General features: G+C 36.9%; 1 protein-coding gene across 4 annotated transcripts in view; it reads right to left on the bottom strand.

Moving 5' to 3' along the window:
* ADCY1 (adenylate cyclase 1) overlaps positions 1-21,292 on the bottom strand; it is a 160,955-nt gene that overhangs the window by 32,631 nt on the left and 107,032 nt on the right. For all 4 annotated transcript variants that reach the window (XM_032102857.1, XM_032102858.1, XM_032102862.1 and 1 more), the window contains 5 exons: positions 13,507-13,662; positions 9,913-10,107; positions 8,427-8,524; positions 5,094-5,178; positions 1,089-1,178 (listed from right to left, as the gene is read on the bottom strand). In XM_032102857.1, coding sequence (XP_031958748.1) covers positions 1,089-1,178; positions 5,094-5,178; positions 8,427-8,524; positions 9,913-10,107; positions 13,507-13,662 — 624 coding nt within the window. The remainder of the gene's footprint in view (positions 1-1,088; positions 1,179-5,093; positions 5,179-8,426; positions 8,525-9,912; positions 10,108-13,506; positions 13,663-21,292) is intronic.

The following is a 21,292-nucleotide window of genomic DNA, read 5'->3' as shown; positions in this document are numbered from 1 at the left end:
TCTTGGCTCCTCTCGGGACATTGGAATTCACAGAAAAGGGATCCTCTGCCCATTCAGTTCATGGGGATAAGCTAGTTATTATGTTCTCGGGGCAGGTCCAGGGACGAGTGAATACACAAAATACAAAATACGAGGCTTGGCATCTCAGCACTGAGAATTGCTCGTGTTTTCTTAATGGTCAGAACACATTGTTGAATTCCTGCAGAGAGGCATGATTTGAAACATCTGCCTTCTCAGCATTTCCAATTGTGTTTTATGTGCTATTTTTGTGCAGATTCTTTCCTTCGAGTACCCTAATATGTTTAGTTCATTAGCATTAGCAGCCAAAATGCTGAAATTAAGCACTAGGAATTCATCAAGGCAACTGACTGACAAATACTTAGGTGGAAGTTTGAATACCATTGGAATTCAAGTCCACCATGTTGAACTCTCTGCTAATCTACAGTAAAGGAAGCTTAATTTTCAGAAGTATTGAGCATGTTCACTTCATACAACAGAAGCTTTTTAGACATTAGACGTGAATGGATCATGTAAGTAGCATAGTGTAAGCACCTCTTCTCGTTACACAAAACTGTCAATATTTTAAAATCTATCTTTCTGATCTGCCTAGACTAAAAGTATCACCCTGTTATTACACAGAAATATGTTCCATAAGTTGCCACATAGAAATAGCAATCTTGTTTTGACACCATACCTTGTCTGTCACAAAATATTAGCCATTGAACTAGCAAGCAGTTGAACATTTAAAAACAGTTTTCCCACAAAGTGCATGACATCATCAGTCCACATGATGCTAAGGTTTGACATACAAATTTATATTGGTTTTGAATAGGTATTATCTGTAATTTGCTAATAGCTTTGCCATTCCTAATTCAATACACTGTCCTACACAATACATTGTCTCAGGGCAATGGAAGTTCAAATTGCAGCAAAGGGGGTTAATTTTGAAGAAGCATGCTCTGCAAGTATGAATAATAAAAGAAGTAGGAATTCATCAGATGAAAATATGGTATGTGTTTAATGGACCTGCCCCAGCTTGTTCTTTAAACAGAATGCTAATTTAAGTGATACTTGATTCAAATACTCACCACACAGCCTTGAGCCACGGAGTATATTAAGATCACAATAAAAATACACAAAATGGTACGAATTTGTATGGTCAGGCACCCTGGAAAACACTAAGGAAGAAGAAAAAAAGATTTATAGATAAAATATTTAAAATATTTTTAAGGTGGGGTTGTTATTTTTTAGTAGTCTATAAAGAGAAGTGAATAAGGGATACAGAAATTTAACCTGTACTGCAAATTACGAAATTGTAGTTATTGTTGCATAGTAACTGTTATTTGGTTATTTTTGTAGACGTATTTTAACTGTAATTCCAGTTTTGGAGATAATAAATGTGAAATTATTATTGCTATACATTATTTCTCACTATAATTAGAACTCTTAGAAATTTTAGTTTTATGTCTACTCATGATGTAAATAATACATGAGGACGGCACTTGATTTTGCTCTCATGGGGAAAATACCCAAAGCAACTTTTGTCTTGCAAATTTTCAGTTCCAAATTGTGATCCAAGAGAACATACTCTGATAGCATAAAATTTTGGAGTGGCACATATGTCTTCTGTTATAATAGGCATGTTAAATGCCAGGGTAGTTTTAATTATTGTGACTCATAAAAACATTGAATTTGTCAGAAACAGCAGTAGAGAACAAAAGTATCTGGTGAAATGGAGTCTTGTGAACATTTTGTTTATCTCCACTTTTACCGTGATTCCATTTATCACACTATTACACGTCAAGTTCTTGCTCCTATGAAGTCTGTGACAGAACGTGAGACAGGAAAGGTAAGTCTGTCAGGCTGTGTACTTAGGCCCGTTCCAGTCATTCTGACCAACTCTGCTTCCAGGTAAAGCTTCTTTTCTTCCTTTCCCTTTGCACTAAGAATGTTTGGTGCATCTATTATCTACTGGATATATCTTTCAGACCACAGGACTTCTTCCAGTGACTTTAAGGGTCAAGAATCAAATCCAAGAAACAGTCAGATTTAAAGTGGGGATTATCTTGTGTCGTTTAAAAGGAGGAAGCTCAGATTTATCAAGGTTCGATTTCACCTAAGGTCAAATAGAGCAAGCAAACACCTGATTTTTGGATGAAAATTAACAATTTTGAAGAAAAGCTATTCACTTCATGGGTATCACCGACCTCAAAAGCATAGCTTCCAGCAGGCAGCAAAGCACTCAAAGAGAGAGGCTACTTTAGCCTTGGCAAAACAGAAATCATGTATTGAAATGTGTCCCTTTCCTTTTGCATATATAGAGACATTTCCCCTGTATGTATGACCATGTTATTAAACGTTTCAGGCAGTTATAGATGAATCAACTTCATATGGGCTGTGACACATGAGAATACAAGCAATTACAGAAAAAAAAGGAAGTATGATCTACAAATACATTCTGGCTTCAGTATAGGTTAAGTCCATGTAAACGTAGGTGTTGAGCAATCAATATAGTATCAATAGTAGATTTGTACTATGGATCTGAGCTAATTTGCTACACCAATGTAACTGTTAGCATCAATAAAACAGATTAGGATACCTGAGGTATATCACCTTTAATAAAACTGAGCATATTGTAGAACAAATAGCTCAAATTATAGGAATCTGAGATTGAAAAGCTTTTTCTCAAGTGAGAAGATACAGTAACATCCAAAATTACACTATGAAAAAAAGACAGACTATTTCTGCCTTTGTTCATCACTATCATACAGTTCTGACTGGAAGGGACCTCAGGGGGCCCAAAAGTACTGTCTGCCTTGATCCCCAGAGTGTCAGGGCCACTTTTGCAGAGTTGGTTACTCCTCCTGTGTCATTGCAGGGGATTATTTCTTCTCAGGGCCTGGACTTTGCATTATCCATTCTGTATTTATAAGATTCCTGTTGGCCCATTCTGTCAAGCTATCTAGGACCCTCTCAATAGTCATCCTGCCTGTTCTTACTACTTACTTACTACTGTTCTTACGTAACTGTAGTAATTTGAAAACTTGACATAAGTATATGCCATGTCCTTCTCCAGGCTGTTGATAAAAGTGTCAAACAGGACAGAATTCAGGATAAACTCCTGTAGTATCCCACTTATTATTGGTTTCCAGGTAAAGTATAACCATAAACTGCCATGCTCTGAACGTGATCATCCCCATAGTATTTTACCCATCAAACTGTCCACTTAACTAGATGAAAATCCTATGTACACATGGGGTGGAACATGTGTGGTTTTATCCATATAAATAAAACACAAAATAATTGTGTTTGAAGAAAGTGTATAAAGTCCATTAATTCAGTTTTCAACCAAATAAGCTATCTACTGCTTGTTAAAGAGGTAATACCCATAGTTTGAAGATAGTGCTGGATAGTTAATAGGGACAAAGCAAAATACAAATTCAAAGATCGCATGTCCTGACACGTGCACAGACAATTTTTTTTGGTCTGTGTAGTGCATATATGTTTTAAATGTTGACATGCTAGGCTATTGGTTTAAAATGGAAAAGAAACGTTTAAAAGATGAGGTCTGAATTAAAATTCTGACACTAATAAGATTTATACTTCTGAGTTTAAGACATTCTAAGATTGCATCTGCACTTTTATGATAGCATAGAATTTTGGGTTTAATTTTCTTTGTTTTCTTCTATTTGTGGAATTTATATTAACTAAATAAGTACTGTCAGATTCCCAAAATTCTAGGTAACTGGTACAGTAAAATATTATCAAAGTGGTTTTATGAGTAAGGCATTTAATGCTAAAGCATGGAGAAGCTGAGTCACTTGTGAAGTGTTAAACAGCAAGTAAGTGCCAGAAAACTGATTAAAATAGGGGAATTATTCTTTTACAATTCTATATCCATTATCCATACCATATTAATTCTATTTTATTTATTATATAAGACGAATTTTTGCCACAAAGTTTTAAATTGTGATATTCTAAGGTTTTATATTTCTTTCTTTTTCTAATGCTGGATTTGATCCTGTATAGTACTGAATCTCTAGAGGAACCTGGAATAAATACAAATTTTCTTGACTGACAAAACAGATGGAACACTTCTTAAGTTTTCACTAGCCCCAGGGAAATGGTATAAAGAGCAGTTACTTCCTACAAACTTCATCTGCATTTCTACCATCTATGGAGAGCAGAACAGATGATAAACTACTCTGCCCTAATATAAAAAAAAAGAGATCATCAAAATTACTCCCAAATAATTTTTCAAGTTTATAAACAAGGTTCTGTTCAGTACCTGATACTCTGCTAATATACTATTTATGTTTCCATGAAAACACATGCTTTTCTTCTTCCAAAGGGCACTTTTTAAAACTAAAATTTGTGTGTGCTAATCAGCAAAGCTGATTAATTGCGTAGGTGTTTTTTCCTGATAATTGTCTGAAAAGACTAAATTTAGATTAATCAAATACAGATTTCTTTCATCAGAAGATTAGCCTGTAGATGCTTTATTCTGATCTGGTAGACCTATTTCTTCCCTAAAAAAACCAAATATCCTTCTGTATCGTTACTGTTGTGAAAATATAATGGAGGAGAATTAATCATTACTGAAGGTTTTGAAAAGGCCAAGGATTGTGTGTGCAAAACATAGTGCTTTACTATCAAACCAGCTGCTGTTTTGGCAGGAAAAAATTTGAAAACAGAGGGAAGTCAGCAGGACTTTACACCCAGACCAGCTGGAATGAAAGGGAGAATAGTGTGCTCTGTAGTCAGAAAGGAGTAGAAGTCAGGTTAAAGCAGTTTATCTGAACACAGTATTTAGTGGTAGGTGTTCAGGAAAGATTTGGCAAAAAAGAAAGCATAGAATTAATGGCATTGAATGCTACACTGCTGTAATGATTCCTCCTGTAAAAAATCTACTTTCAGATGATCCATCTTCAGTTTTGAAGTGTCTAATACATTACTTACCGATGAACTTTAAAGCACATAGATTTCAGACTCTATGAATCTGTGAAGCATACACTGATGGCTTCATATGCCAAAAGACAAACATAGCATGGTCACCAAAAGGAAGAATAGTCACAAAATCTTAAATCACTTACTTGTACTCGTGTGACATGTAGATACATAATACAAGCCACTAGGAAGCATATGCAGAACACCAGGAGAACAAGAACTATGGTACTCCTAGAATCAAAACACAATAGAAGTATTGCAATGCAACTCAGTAATAGATGAGAACAAACTTCTGTTTGGGCTCCTTCTGAAATAGTATTTTAAATAAATGGTGGAGGATCTCCTCCTCAACCTTGCTGTTATACTAACCATCACAGCACAAATTTAACAGTGAAGTCCACTGCTCTCAAGACTAAGAAATTAGTAAATGCTCTTGCATATGGTCCCCACTCTGACCTTAGCAAGGACATTAAAGCGCCTCAAAAATTCAAATTTATGGTAGTCAGGAGGGACACTTTCTAATTGTAGGCTAATGCAGAATATTCAGCATAATGACTCCTGTAAGGGGAGTGTGTAACTCAATTACTTGGCCTTGGCAGCTGTGTTAACAGTTACCATATGCTTTTTCCTTCTAATTTCTCTTTCTCAAAGATTCAGAAATCAACGGTCATTCAATTCAGACACTTAGCAAGTCAAATAAAATCAGACCAGACTGTCTTCTAATGAAGTAGAACAACTCTCTCCTTTTGAGTCTTCCTCAGTGGTTAGACAAATTTTAAGTTTCACATAGATGCTGTAATAATTTTTAAACTCTAAATCTTCCCTCTTCTGATCAATCAAAATAGGCTTGTTCTTCATGAGAAGAGGGGTGCAAACCAAGAACTTTCTTTCTCCAGAAAACTTCTCTTGGAAAAGTACCTTATGGGTGTGAGCAAGCTGACAAAAATTAGTCCACCAGTGCAGGTGCATTTGATTTCTGCTCAGGGGCAGCCTGGCCCCACGACAACCATGGAATTACAGCTGTATGACAGTAGCATAACATGACCTTCACACCTTCTTTTCTAACTTGTGAGAACAAACCAGCCAGTTCAGACATCATGTGAGCCATGGATTCAGGCATATATGTATCTGTGCCCTTGACAATTACTGGGGAAAGATTGTTTCTACAGGGTTTCTGACAGCAGAAGTGTGCGATTCTCCCGTAGAATTTCTAACTATTTAACTTTGATTTCAAATTCATGTAACAGTTCCTACTGATACTGGAACAGGGAGAATTCTGTGGTGTAGTATGTATACCCAGAATTGGAAGGTGACCCTGGGTGCTCTTAGTGTGGATTCTAAATACAAGTATTAATCAAGGCAGACTCTCATGCCTTTAGAGAATTCACTTGTATTCATGATGGTAGCATGCTAGAATAGAATGCAGGGGACATGACTGCAGCAATATTTTATAAGGCAGCAATAGCTGACAACTGACAGTAGTGCTGACTGGGACGCTGACAGACATTTGGGTTGGCATCTAAAAAGGGCTACATCGTGGTTTTTTTTTTTAATAAACACAGAATAAGACGTTAGAAAGGTTCATATTCAGGGCTTTTAGTGGCTACACTGCATATGCACCTCCATAATTGCATAATTGGACAGATTAGGTTGACAGGAACATAGCCTTACTCTCACCAATTCCATCTGGGGATATAAAATGTGTTCTTTAGTTGAGACGCTGTTTTGCTCAAACGATGATAGGAATTGTAAGAATGGCAAGCCCATTGATTTCTGTATATTTATGCAGTAATTGACTTTCCTATGACATTTTCTTGTCTAGATGATGAACCTCCTTCTTGAAATATTGTGATGTATCACTTCTCCCATTAGAGTAACATATTACAAGCCTTGTCTGTCTTTTGCATTCTCTTGCCATACTTGTTACTACTTTGGCAATCTAAACAGCAGCTTAAAGCTCAAATTCTGGAAAGAGGGGAAATTCCCCTATACTTCCAAAGTTTTAATTGAGCTCATGTTTGCATTTGTGTCATAGCAAGGGAAGAGCCCAAGAAAAACAGCAATTTGGCTGTATAAAGCTACCACTCAAGACACTGGAAGAAAGAACTTAGGAGCATTCAGTGAGTGGCTTTTTCAACTATCCCAGTCCATCTTCATGATCTTCAGTGGTGATATTCTGCTGGAGCTTGTGTGTCTGTCAGATCATGACTTAAACTGAATCTCCGTGCAGCTGTTTTTAAGTGACAGTAGTTTTTGGAAAGGCTATTAATATGATTCTTGGAAATTCATTCTAGCTTCAACTACACTAATACTCTTTATTTCTCCTTGTTCAAAACTGCTATGTACTGCAGCTGTGGCTTACTGAAGAAGAACATGAAAGACTTCTTGATTATACTCCAATTAGTCAGCAGAGTCATTAGTCTGGAAATGATGATGTAAATGATGATTCTTATCAGTGACTTTGAATTCTTTAGATGAAAGGTACTATATTACAAATTAGTATTTGTATTTTATTAAAGTAAATAAGGTGTTTTTTAATCTTTCAACTAGAAATAATAGAATATAGAAGTATTTTTATGACTGGGGATTTCTGAATAGAAAATACCATAATTAAATGGAATTTTCAAAAGCATTATCCTGTGGCCAGTTCTATTCCCATTGAAATCCTAATAGTTAGTAAAAGTGAGTAAAGTTTATTTTTAATGTTTTGATATCCTCATCTGAAAAAAAGTTCATTATTAATAATTTTATACCTTACACACTCTTTTATCTATGTCTAGATTTGAAAGTGCTCTAAGTATTTTTTATTCAGTAAGCATTCACATAGAACTGACAAAATCTGAGGTAATTACTAACTAATCACTCAACAATAGGCATAGGACAGCTCCCAAATACATCATTTTGTTATATTTGCTTTACTGCAGTCAAGGTCGGACCGCAAGCTATGTGGGCATAGCCAAACTGTGCACTAGGCAGTTAATGTAGGGATAGTGTTGATACCAAAAACTTCAATGAAGGCTATAAATGCAGGCCTCAATGCAGATGGATGGGTACTTTAAGTACTTAGTTGCCATTAAACTCCGTATAGTTTTATTTATGTTGCTATCAATCCTGAAATACTTAATCCAAAGTACCACAAACACATCTAGAAAAGCTGCAGTAACACCTTTGTTTGTATTGCAGAAATGCTTTAAATAAGTAAAAAATAACCACTGAAAGTTTAAATAAACACTGAAATATGTTTTTTTTCCTCTAAATGCATATTTCTACAAAAGAAAAAAAAAATAGATAGTGAAAAGTGTCTTCCATGGACAAATGAAAGAGATAACAATTAAACTGAGGGTCTAACAGAGAATCACCCATGTGAGAAGATACCAACCTAGATGCCCATTCCTGTTCCAAAGACTTTAATTTTTGACCGGTGCAGATGTCTGAGAATGTTCCACTTTGAGTTATGACAGCAAAAGACAGAAACTTACTGTGGTATTATTAGAAGGTAGACAAGGCCAAATAAGGCAGCTAGAATTAGTGAGAGAACTACAGCACTGGTGAAGTACTCATCCTGAAGCTGGTGGTACTGTTAAAGAAAGGAAGAAATGACGACAGTAAATATTTTATATATACCCAGACACCACACTTGTCCATTCTCAGTGAGAAAGAACTGTATCTTAAAATAAAACAAGCCCCTACTTAGTTTAAAAACATGATGGCTTAATTCACATGAAAAAAACAGATGAGGCAAGTCTACACAACAATTTCCTTGACAAACTTCTCTTTCACCCTGTAACTAGTCAAAACTGGGTTAGGCTCAGATATAAGTTTATCTTTTTGAGAAAAAAGTTTAGCCACTTTGAACCAGAAGGGGGTGGCACTTCCTTTACTCACTCATCATGGAAAAAGGCCAAACACGCCTTAGTGTTGCCTTCAAAAAGTCCTGTCACCTCAGCTGCTCAGGACAGAACACTAATGAGTGGACTTGGAGGCAGCTGCTAATGAGATACATGGGCTCAGTTTGGAGAAGCTACTGCTCTTGATTCCACTAAGCTACAGTGTTAACGAGAAGAAGCTTTCTAGGGGTGTAAACACAAAAGTGTTTTCTCAGAAAGATCCAAAGTTCAATCTCATTTACACCTTCTGGTCTTCTGACTTTTTATTTTGAAAGAAAAAAGTTACAGTCAAATAATAAATTACTTTTGAAATTTGAAATCAAAATTTATGCTTAAAACCTTAAAAAATTTGGATCCAATATGGCACACAGCCTTCTAACTTGAAACAGTAGTGACATGAAATCTCAGACAACTATGAAGTGACTTACAGTGGAAAAATAAATGCTACTGCCAAATTACTTCAAAACCATAACAATTTTGCTTTTTCAAACACATAAACTAAAGGCTGTAAATACAAATAATTTGTATTCACAAAAAACCCCAAACCCTACAATGTAGGAACAATTGTTAGCCAATGTGCATCTTGTAAGTCTGGAATAAATCCCCTGCTTTTAGCACTGCCACACTAGTGTAAGATTACAACCTTGTCCAGAGATTTAATTTTTTTTTTAATATTTTCTAGAATTTCTGGATCAATACTTATCAGGCTACCTATGCATCTTCTTGTCACTAACACTTCTCAAGAGCAGATGAGTGAGTAGGCAGACACATTGCAATGAGACAGCATTAAACAAGCGACTCAGGCAGTTTGGAGGATCAAAAGAAAGACCAAAACACAGGATATATAACAGGGAGTAGGATCCTGATAAGTAGGACAATACCAATCTTTCTTTTTATCCCCTTCAAGCGTTTCCATAGAAGGAAGAGATAATGTCACCTTCTTAATGGAGAGACAGCCCAGTGGAGTATTTAAAGATAGTGAATAGTATTTAAACATTGCATGAAACCCAAACAAAAATCCCAATGCTAGTTGGCTTATGGTCAGTGAAATCAGTAAAAATAATTTAAACCCCCTTACTTTATTTTCACGTTCAATTTGCTTATACTTCAGGGTAATGAAGTTCAAATCAGCCATCTCAGACTCAGTTTGCCGGGCCTCTATCAAGCGGCTGATGTATCTGTTTACTCGAGTTCCTGGAGTGTTGTATACAACATTGGTAGAAAAAGAGGAGCGATTCCTGAGTTTTTCAGAGGCTGTCCTCAATGCTCTCCTCTGCAGTATGGATGAAGAAAGAAGCACAGATTTTACTAGCACTGAAAATTTTCACTGCTGTTTATATTACTTCAAGCTCATAGAGAGGATGTGGAATTCATTAAACAGAGCAACTACAAAAGACAGGGCTCTTATCTGAGTATGAATATCACCTTTTTAAAAGTCCTTACCTGAAATACTGATCTCATTCAAATCAACGAGAAAACTCCCACTTAATTTCAGCATTTTAATCCAGAAGTTCTTTTCACATATGGCCCTGACACTCCTCTGCCACCAAGTAAACAATCAGCTTGTTCCCAGTCAGGGTGACTTTACTTTGCAAAATCATTTTATTTTGGTTTTTTTCCTTGACAGAAGACATGGAGCTCTGGACATCTTGAAGACAAGACAACCAGGCTCTTCATGACACAAGAAAAGTCCTACTGTCAAGGTAACAATACATATTTCAAAATGATAGTTTACCTTAAAGTCTTGCACAATGACCACGTGTGACTACAGAGGGTCTGAAATTTCAAGTGTTGCTATCTTTAACTCACCCAATTGGCTCTCTTGTTAAGACCTCTTGAGTATGCCTCAAGTGCACTTGCAGATCCAGATGGAGCCATCCAACAGATTATCAGAACTAACCTGTGCCTAACTGGCTCCTCCAAAGCTGAGATAGCACAGCTACAAGATGATTACTCATAGTTCTTTCCAATGGAAAAGATTTATCACAGAGCGTATCTGGAAGGGACTTTAGACAAGCTGTCTCACTTTTCACAGAGAGTACTCAGGAGACAGTGAGCAGCATCTCACTGGTGGCAACCTTTAGTTGAGGGCACTTGAATCTAAACCATTATGGCTAGATCTGTTCTATGACAAGACAGGGTCAAGCCTTACTTCCCAGAAAAGTTTTGACAACAAAACTCAGGCAAGTTCTACTATTTCTGTAAAGTCAAAGGAATATTTTTTATCTAGCATCTGCAGAGTTCAAGACAATTCAAAACATTTTGAACTAACAAGTCTACTTATTATTATTATTATATAATAAATAGAGTCTGCCAGAAAGATGGTAAAGAAGAAAACAAAATTTCTCTCTTCAGAACACTCACTCCTAAATAGCCTACTCTAGAGACTATACAACAACATATCCTTTTAATCCAGATGGCAAAAAAGATGGTGATCACTATTTAAGTAATCTTGCAGAAACGGCAGTTTCTTTTCTTATTTCACAAGAAATTCTTATGAGTACCTCATCAGTGAACAAATTGTGAACTACAGCAGTTCATTAGCTTACTTAACTTATATGTATATTATATCTGAATTCTCATGAATAGTGGGAAGGGTTATCTGCTGGCTAATACCTTAGTTTTCTGTTTGTAAAGAAAAATGGACCCTAGCAAAAAATTCAGTGTTGCTTTTCTGGCTTTATACGTAGAGAGAAGGTTACACCAGCAGTAAACAGTTATAAGGCTACATTTTTCCTCAAGCTATCAGATCCCACTACCTGGTAAATTGTCTTCTGTTTAAGAGCTAATTGTTTCAACATGAAAACTAAACTTGGGGACATACTTTGATTAGACATCCTAAATTTCCAGCCAAATAACTATTTTCAGTGTTTCTAAACAGAGAGAAATTTGTTGTCTTGAGGAAGACATTTGTACCCGTAATTTGTAGGGAAACTGAGTGCTTGTAGGAATATTGTCAGAAATACACAATTTTGCTCTCAATAAACTATAATTAGTTAGCGTATGTATTGCCTTAGTTACAGCAGAAATACATCATCAGGGATTTTTTACAATTCAAATTTAAGCCTATAGTTAACATCAAGGGTAAGGAAAACAGTGTTTAAATAAATGTTTCTTTACTTTAAAACCTGAAATGAGGGTAGGTGAATATGTGTGTTATTTTGATATATGGAATAAATTATATTATCTATTCTGCCATTTTGAAACAGGGTTAAAGTTTCTATTCTTAATCAAAATAGCTGTTTCTTACATATAATTATTTCCTCTAGGTCTCTTATTTGTATCTCTATTATTATTTTGCAATGTAGACTTACTTTATGTCTTATATGTGATCAAGATCCAGTATTTATATTTCTCAGAAATGTACTAGCTTCAAAGCCTTTAAAGACCTCACTTGTTTTATTTCATTCCCACTTGTTTTACTTTTGTTACATGATTTGAGGACTGAAAACTCTAAAGAAGTCCTACATTTTAACACTGTGTATTTATATTAGTATTATGTAATACAAATCCATGATGTGTTACATCAGAACAACTGTTTCCATTACTGATAGCATTGTAGAGCTTCACTGCCAATGTTTTGGCATGAAAAAAATTTCATAAGATCCCTAACAAATCCACATGGGGATTTTCTGTGTATATTACCATATTTATACACAAACATACACAATACACAATGTAAAGTACTGCATATGCTTGAAGGAATGTGTTGGTTATTTTTTAAAATACTCCAAGATAGCACTAAATCTCAATTGGAAGGCCTTGTACATGGCCAATTTCAAAATCAAATCTGGAGTATCTGAAAGTCTTTACTGAAACTGTGTTTTAAATGAGCTAATTGACTTTTCTCCCCTTTTCCTGTAGAGGAAACACAAGTGCATGTAAAACCCAAAATATGAAAGTTCAAATGCTTTCTGAAAATAAGATTTATACTGAATCTTCAATAAATGAAAAATAGAAAAAATGTGAAGCAATCAGTCAAGCCGAATTATTGGTTTCAAAGCTTGCATGCCACCACTCACTGGTGGAGTGACCTGGGTAATGTTGCCACCTGCTGTCAAAGAAAATGGAATGAGAAACTCTCACGGTTTTTATCCATAAATTTCCAGGTAGATTCACATACAGAAATTAAGGAAACCAGGCTACTAGTATGTAAAGCATTTTGATTTATGGCACAACCAGGCATCCAAGAAAGCGGAATTTATATTCGTATCAGGGACTTTTATGTCTTGTATCTCTATAATGGACAAAGAGGGGTTTTGGCTAATCAGTTACCTTTCACATTTCAGAGAACCATCTAGAGACACAAAATTATTCTGTTGGTTTGCATTTGTCACCATCAGGTTCAGACTGGGATGGACTAAAGATGCAAAAGAATATATGTTTAAAAGGATGGAAACAACCTCAGAAATTCCAATTGCTGTGAAAAAAGCCCTTAATAGAAGCCACATAGGACACCTATGTCGGCTTTTCCAAGAACAGCTCCAAATTTTAAGCCTTTTATACTTAAAGTTTGACTTTGCTGTGGGAAGTAGATTGTTCTAGTGCCAGCAGGAGCACCATAAACTTCTTTATCAGTTTGTAATACCACCCCTTATGTTCTCAAAGATGGTCTGCTTGATGCAGTCCTGGAACTGATGCCCAAAGCGTGCACTCAGCCCACATCGACTACCTTATCATCATCCTCACACGTCATGACATTGGAGAAAGGGATCTCCGCTTTGAACATCTTGCGACAGTGCATGAGCTGAACAAGCAGATAGCAGACTGTCTTGAACTTCATTCTTTTGGCAGGCTTAATGTCTGAGAGAATCAGTCCAGGAAATATCTGTTGGTCAGAAAAATAATATTTATAATCATGTCATTGCATTCCCATGCAGACATACACACTTGCAGGCATTTGCACCCCCTCATGGTCAGAAAAAACCAATATTCTAGTCAAGAAGAAATGCTTTTTGATAAACATCCTACATTTGCAAATGAAGATTACTTCATCTTCAACATGTGATGTAAAGAATCTATTGAATAGACTTTATGTAAAGTCATACTTAACATTTTGGGAACTGTTCTCTGCTTAGAAATGTGAACTATAAAAAAGTGCATTAATGACAAACTCATAAAAGAGGCAATATTTGTATTTCTTTAACATTAAAATGAATTTTGGGAAAATACAGGAAAAATAAGGAGGAAATTAGCATTTTTATTAATTTATGTTAAAAAATATAATTTCAGTCTTTTTCTTCTTTCCTTATTTTGTTACTTCAGCCATAGGTAAGTTCATTAAAATCTGAAGAGAATAACTTTTGCTTTAAAGATAGATATATATGTGCCTTAAAAGGAGGCTGTGAGGCATTGAGGTTGTATCTCACATCTTATTTCTTCAAAGCAAGAAGTGTTATACCACAGTGAAATACTCTCAAAGGGTCAAGTATAATCTATTCCTTTTACCATTGAGCTCCCAATCCACAAGGACAAATATTTCCTTGGTTAACTCTTAAGCATGTATTTAGCTCCTGCTGACTTCAATAAAGCCCCAGCACATGCTCAGATGCTTTCTCAGATTGGGATATTATATCCTCAATATTTATACCAAACTTATTCATGCTTCTGGCATGTGGAATGTGTAAAGCAGTGTTAACGAGAAACATGGCAGGACTCCATGCCTCCTCAGTGTGGGAATTCAAGCTTGTAAAATTAATTTATTCTGGAACAACAAAATAAAGAAGCACAGAGGATATGGTCCCTAGTTTTCCTAGGTAAAAAAGACAGAGCAAATCAACTCTCCAGAAACTTTATTCAAATACTCTTAAAGTCCACAAATGACAATGAGATTTTGCTGCGCATTATTCACAGTAGTATGATTTACTAGAGCCATGTACGTCATTACTTCAATGATCAAAGAATGAAGAAGAAACTGAAAGCATTTGTTTAATGCATGTTTTCTTGGACACGTAGATTTAGATGGACAGGGAAAATGACACTGATGATATTCTGAATGGCATCTTAGATACTGGTTTGTTGTTTAACACATACAGCCATGAACTTGCATTTTCTGGAGAATCAAGGTTATCTATTATTGAACTTTCAATACCTTGTTTAGTCAGTTACATTCTGGCTATGAAATACAGTAATAACCAAAATGTTGCACGTCTTATTTTTTTCTTAGCAGACAGCCATGTTCTCGACGTATGACAGGCCTCAAATATGCAAGACTGGAAAACTGACTGAAGTCAGCTAGCATAACTGCACTGCCCTACACTGCACAGTCAGCAGCCAAAATCTAAAAGGATATTAGTGTATCTAGTGTGTAGTCACTTGTGTAAGTGGTATTTTAACTATAGCCTGTGTGAAGAAATTCCCAATATGAACCCTTTCTTTCAAGGCCTTTCTGGCAGAAGACTTACCACTGAATGGCATAGAAGATACTGTACAAGGATATTCATATACTAATCATCCTTTAGGTATTCCTACAGATACCAAGTAGGTAGTTGTTAGGCTTGAGTATGGCAGATATGTTCAGCTTTTGAGCTGCAATTCCCAACAGCTAAAACATACTTTTTGGAGAAGTATTCCACTTACAAATCTTCCTAATGTAGCCATAATTCCTCTAGAAATTCTACATATTTTACAAAGTCTCTCCATCAACCTTTTGATACAACATAAATGAGCAACTTTCTCGAAATTCTCTCCAGTTTTGCATTTCATTTCATTTTCAGAAATTTACAGGTGGACCATATCTCAAGAGATCATTAGCTCTTTCTTTGCTCAAACCTTTCACAGTGGATATTGCATTAATTAGGTCAAAAATTTTGGTCTTAAGTCATTCTTAGATTAGCTTAGAAAGATGATTTTAAATAAATTCAGAGACCCACAAAAGCTTCCTGGCAGCCTTCATTATGGAAATGCCACAGTATAGCTGGAAGAGTGGCAAAGAATAGGTAGAGCATCTTACTAGCGGAAGAACCAAGAAGGCATGACTGTGAAAGGTGAGCAAATGGGCATGACTATATCCTCCTACAAAGATTTAAAGTCCTATGAAAAGAGAAGAATTTAGACTTTCCTCCATGCAAATGTCTTATAATAGACGTGTTTCTGAGAACAACCTGCAACTTGAAAACTTGGAATGGACTCCACCTCAGACAGAGGTGGCCCTGCCACCAACGTGACTTTTCTCCAACCATGTTTTCATTCAGTTTCCCAACTTTATCTTCAAATCAGTATGCAGAATATTTTTGCCTCTTACCATCAACTTCTTTTTTTTAGTTTAGAAATCTTACGGGCAGATAATATATCAACAGTATACACCCTTTATGTGCTGGAAATACAGAGAAATTTTCCAGCTCTTCTGGAGTTAAATAGAAATTTCAGCTCAGGTGACTGAAAAAAATGGTATAGTGTGAGACCCTCAGCTGAACAAAAACAATGACAAACTGAAGTGAGTTTAGCAAAGATTCACCAAAACAATTAGGGTTCTCAAATGTATGACATACAAGAAGAACCTGAGGGAATTCAGTTCATTTAGCTGGAAGAAGAGAAGGCTAAGGAGGGATCTACTTGCTGTCTTTAACCACTTAAGTAGTAACTGCAGAGAAGACAGAGCCAGACTAATCCTGAGTATCACTTAGAAGAAAGCACAAGAGGCAAAGAATACAGGCTGTACCTAGGGAAATTCCTATTTGATACAAAGAAGTTTAGCTGTGAGGATGATCATGCACGGGAACTGGCTGCCTCGAGAGGCTGCCAGTCAGGGAAACACTCAGCTCTTACTCAGAGGTGGATCTAACTGCAAAGCCAGCCCTGCTGTGAGCAAGAAGGTTGACCACTTGACCTCCAAAGATCCCATTCAAATTCAGCTAGTGTGCAATGCTATGAATATTTGTGAACACATCTACTGTGTAGATACTGTTCTTCATGGTTGGCCAAGAATATAATCACTCAAAGGATGCTGCATACACACTAGTTGGATGCACTGACAATTTTCAGCAGATCCATATAATTTTATTTATAATTTTGGTTGATTGGTTGGGGGTGTTTTTTTGGTTTGTTTTTTTTGGTTTTTTTTTAATCTCATGGTTTCAGGACATACAGTTTCCACACTGTGACTGAGGATTTTTCATTCTACTACTATATATACACAGTATCAAAAATACAAAGGAATTCTCTCTCACTTTCATCTCACAAATCATATCCCTTTTTTATTCTTGCTTTTACAGAAGAACAACAGTTTTGACACAGTGAACTTCTCAGTGAAATATTTAAGTAATCTCACCTTCTGTTCTAAGGCTCTGATAAAGTCAGGAAATGCAATACAGTCTGTTAAAACAGACTTAAAAACCCCCCTCCAAATGAAAAACCCAACCTGTCGCGGGTTGGGTTTGTAACCGGGCAGAAACACCAATTTAGTGTAGTGGTTTGGTCTAAAATACTCATTACTGTTTATCTTCTGTGAGATAAGAATTAGGAAAAATGCAAAGCAGGCACCAAACTTGAAAGAATATAAAGAAGTTTATTAACAGACCTAAAAGAGGAAAGAAAAAAAAATTATACCACCTTCAGAACTCTCCTCCTCCCCTCACCTTCCTCCCTTCTCCCACTGACAATGTGAAAAGACAACCCTTGAGATGTTCAGTCTGTTTACCACTGCCATAATAACCTTGTTCAGTCCATTTAGAAAGAGAAGTCTCTTCTTGCTCATGCTATGAAAACAGCATCACAACGAGACAGCCGCCCACTTCCAAATATTGTTCAGTCCATTTAGGAAGAGGAGTCTCTCTGCCTGCATGTGAGTCCCTTTCCCTGACTTGCAGCTTGTTCAAGGTCACACACAGATAGCAATTGGTTTTCCCGTGTTCGAGGGTCCACTCTTGAAGTTTTTTGGGGTACAATTTTAAGGTTGAGCCGTTCAGAAACAAAAACAGAGGCCCTTCTCCTTCCCTGGGAGCAAAGGGTCTTCCTCATCTTCATCGTTAGGACTATCTCTGGGAGCATCTCTAGGGACTGAGGTTTTCTCCTTTCCTGTTTGGAGCAAAAGTCCTCATTGCTTCCATCTCTCCCTGTCCAAACTTCTCATGAAATTACAGCTGCGTCAGCATCTGCCTATCTCAGCGCAGGTGCTTTTGCTTATGAGTTGAACGCTCCACCCCCCATATCTTCATGGAATTACAACGGGATACTCTGATATATCATAGCTTCACAACAGAATTTCAGCTTTAAGCATCTCCTCTCTCTCTTCCCCAGGGTTTGCAGCTCTTCAGAGCAATAAAAGGGTTAATCTCACCTCGGCCTTGCAGCTTTGCAGCTGGAATGTTGAATTTTTCTTATCGAAGTGGAGAGGGGGGAGAGCTGAGCCGCTCTGGCTGCCCACGGCAAGGCAGTGGGGGGGGGTTCCACGGCTGGAACAGGTCCATCGACTCCAGGATGGCCGTGGCCCGGCCCGGCCTGGCCCAAGCAGGGCCTGGCCGGGCCCACTGGCCCCCATACGGGGCCCGCAGCCACCTGTCCCAGCACCGGGAACGAGAGAGAGCTTGGGGGGGGAGTTTGCCTATTCTTAAATGTGGATAACAGAGGCGGTCACAACTCTAAGTGGCTTAAAGAATTGTCCATATTCAGACTGGCCAGCTGATAGGTTCTATCAGTTCCCAGAGGAAGCTGTAAGCACCCCTTAGCAAGGACATCCCTTCCAGGACTATGCTTGCTAACCTATGACACAACCCCAGAGTGTCTTTCACTCTACTTTTCCTCTGATCTTGCTCCAGGCCAGCATTACAGGAAAGCTGGACTGCAGCATTCCCATTCCAGCTCATTTGTCAATGCATTTTACTTTCTCATGTCTTTTTGACCCTTCGCATCATCTCTAATTCTGTTCACTGTTCATTTAGTTCATTATCTTGGAAAAGGTTGGTTGTTTGCTGCAACACAGCTGACAAATAAGGTTAAGAGCTGGGATTTTCTAACAGAGCTCTCTGGAAGCACCCAGGACTATATACAGCTTTGTGAATGCAGAAAACAAACAAGCACTAATTCAAATCCTGGGAAAACACCCCAGTGTTTGAATGTCATGTAATATTCTGATAGATATTTAACTAGTGCTCATCTGAGATTCTCAGAAATGTTGGCAGACTGTTATTTCCCTGACTATATTCAACCTCAGTGCATAAAGTGGCAAGGAAAAGAAGATACTAATGTCATTCAAAACACATTTACAGAAACCATAAATGCTGTAGCACTGTGTCTGTCTGTGTTTTCTATCTTCAGGCAGGCAGGACCATGTTTCCTGGCAGTAGTATTTGTTCCATGACTATCTTCAAGACATTTTGTCCTAAGACAGATGAGTAAATTTTTTTCATATTTTTTTTCTTCTTCCTGTAATTAAGATTATCAGGCATTTGTTTTTCCATCCTTTTCTACTTCCCTTATGATACATGTTGCTTATCACACCTCAGTGATCCAATAGGAAAGTAAATTAAGTATTTTACCAGAAAATAATACAGCTTCTGTTAGACAAACTTTTTAAATACAGAATAGTGTGACCACTTTCTTGACATAGATGTAGAAGAAGTTTTTAGCAGTTGTAAAGACAAATGTCTAGGAGATCAATAACAGAGAAAAATCACATACCAGTGCCCTATGTCTTTCCTTGTACAGATTACACATTCATGGAGGAAGAAAAAAGGAGAACTATATTAGAGCACATAACTAATTCTATCACTGCCAGCCCAAACGGCAGGCTTCCACACTGATGATGATGCACTAGCAGCTTCATAGGTACTGCAGGAGCAATCCTGAGATGTAGAGCAATACACTCTACAACACAGACATCATTCTTCTGTTTGTGTTTGCTGGGTGGTAACACAAGCAATTTATTTCCAGTTTTTGGGTTTCTATATTCCAATAACTTGGGCAATGCAAAGTCTCAGGCACAGAACAGCCCCTGTCCATCTGGACAAGCCAGAGCTATCATTAAAAGGCTGTTTGCCTATCTGTTAAATTTGGTCTGCTAAGGTATATCTAGGGTGTTAAAATCTGAAACACCCAAATTATGCATTCAGATCTCTAGTTAAATTCCTTGGAAGGAGCTGTCAGCCATTGAGAGCAAAGATCACCCCTGGACTCTCAAAGTCACGGTAGCAGTGGCAGCTGCAGATAGTTGTCAGTTTGAAAGAAATCATCAGTGTGTGCCCAGATATGGACTCAGATGCCTAACTTGTGACATTTCAAATTAGAGCAATTTTGTCAAATACGTTTTTGCTTGCTATGTGCTGGTAAAGAGTTTTTATGGGTAGCGGGTAAAGTTTTTACCTCCCCTGCATTAACTGTGAAGCTCTCTTCTTCTGTCACTACTTACAGTTTAAGAGTCAGAGTTCTAGTACTCCATAAATGCTGGCAAGCATACAGTCACTTAAGTAAAAATATCATCGGAATTTATTTGTCCAGAAAATTCACAACTTACAAGAACTATGAAAACTTTCTTGAAACAAAGTAAACGGAATATTTTTAGAAGAGTCAGATGCCAAAAAAATCCTAGGGATCTGTTAGGCATATGGGTGGATTTACTGGGTCATAAGTGCTCTGCGGAAAACACAAATCTTACATGATTGGAAAAAGAAGACAATATAAGAACAGTGTGGTATGTTCCCCCAGACCTAACCAGAATGATCAAATTAAATTTGCAGAGAAAGAAATTTCCCACAACTGCAGAGGGAACTTCATTTTGAATGGAAATAATAAATTAAAAAGGATTAAGTGCAGCAATTTTAGACCTATTGTATCACTCAATTACTTCCTTCCTGCTGTAGCCTTCTTTTTCTTCTTTTAATCAGGTCAGACAAAATCCAACAAATTTCTATAAAAACTCCTAGTAATACATGGATTATAGATATCAAATTGTTTCACTGTTAAAAGCCCATTTACAGTATTATTAAGACATGATAGAAAGCACCCCAAAAGCAGTTCTACTTGTGAAACATTCCAGTTGATAACAGTGATAAAGTCAAAAGACAAACACATGTAGTTACTATGTATGTCATCTATACAAAGCAAGAAAGTCATCATGAATCTATGTTGTTTTGTCTGTGCTATATTGCATAATGTTCATTCCATGCTGGAGGGAAAAAAAAATTGAATCAGCCACAGGAAAGACAAAAGCAGGCAAAACCTGTTGGCTGGTGATGGAAAGATATAGAGCCTAGTAATTTATTATAATATAGAAGGCGAATAATCTGCTTCATGCAACAAAGTTATGTTGATTATCAGTAAAGCAGGCTGTACTTCAAGACAAAAATACTGCCTTTTCAGAATAGTGATGAAAAATTTGTTTGTTTTCCTGTTACTCTATGGTGAAAGGACTGCAATGCAGGATGTTTAAAATCTCATCAGTTTATGCTAGATGAAACAACAAAATATTAAAGTGATGTGACAGCCTTTGCCACTTTTCTTGCAGCTGTGGCATGCAAATTAGA

This window comes from Corvus moneduloides, chromosome 1 (genome assembly GCF_009650955.1).
Source record: "Corvus moneduloides isolate bCorMon1 chromosome 1, bCorMon1.pri, whole genome shotgun sequence".
Taxonomy (NCBI): Eukaryota; Metazoa; Chordata; class Aves; order Passeriformes; family Corvidae; genus Corvus; species Corvus moneduloides.
This window is presented reverse-complemented; position numbering and strand designations above follow the sequence as displayed.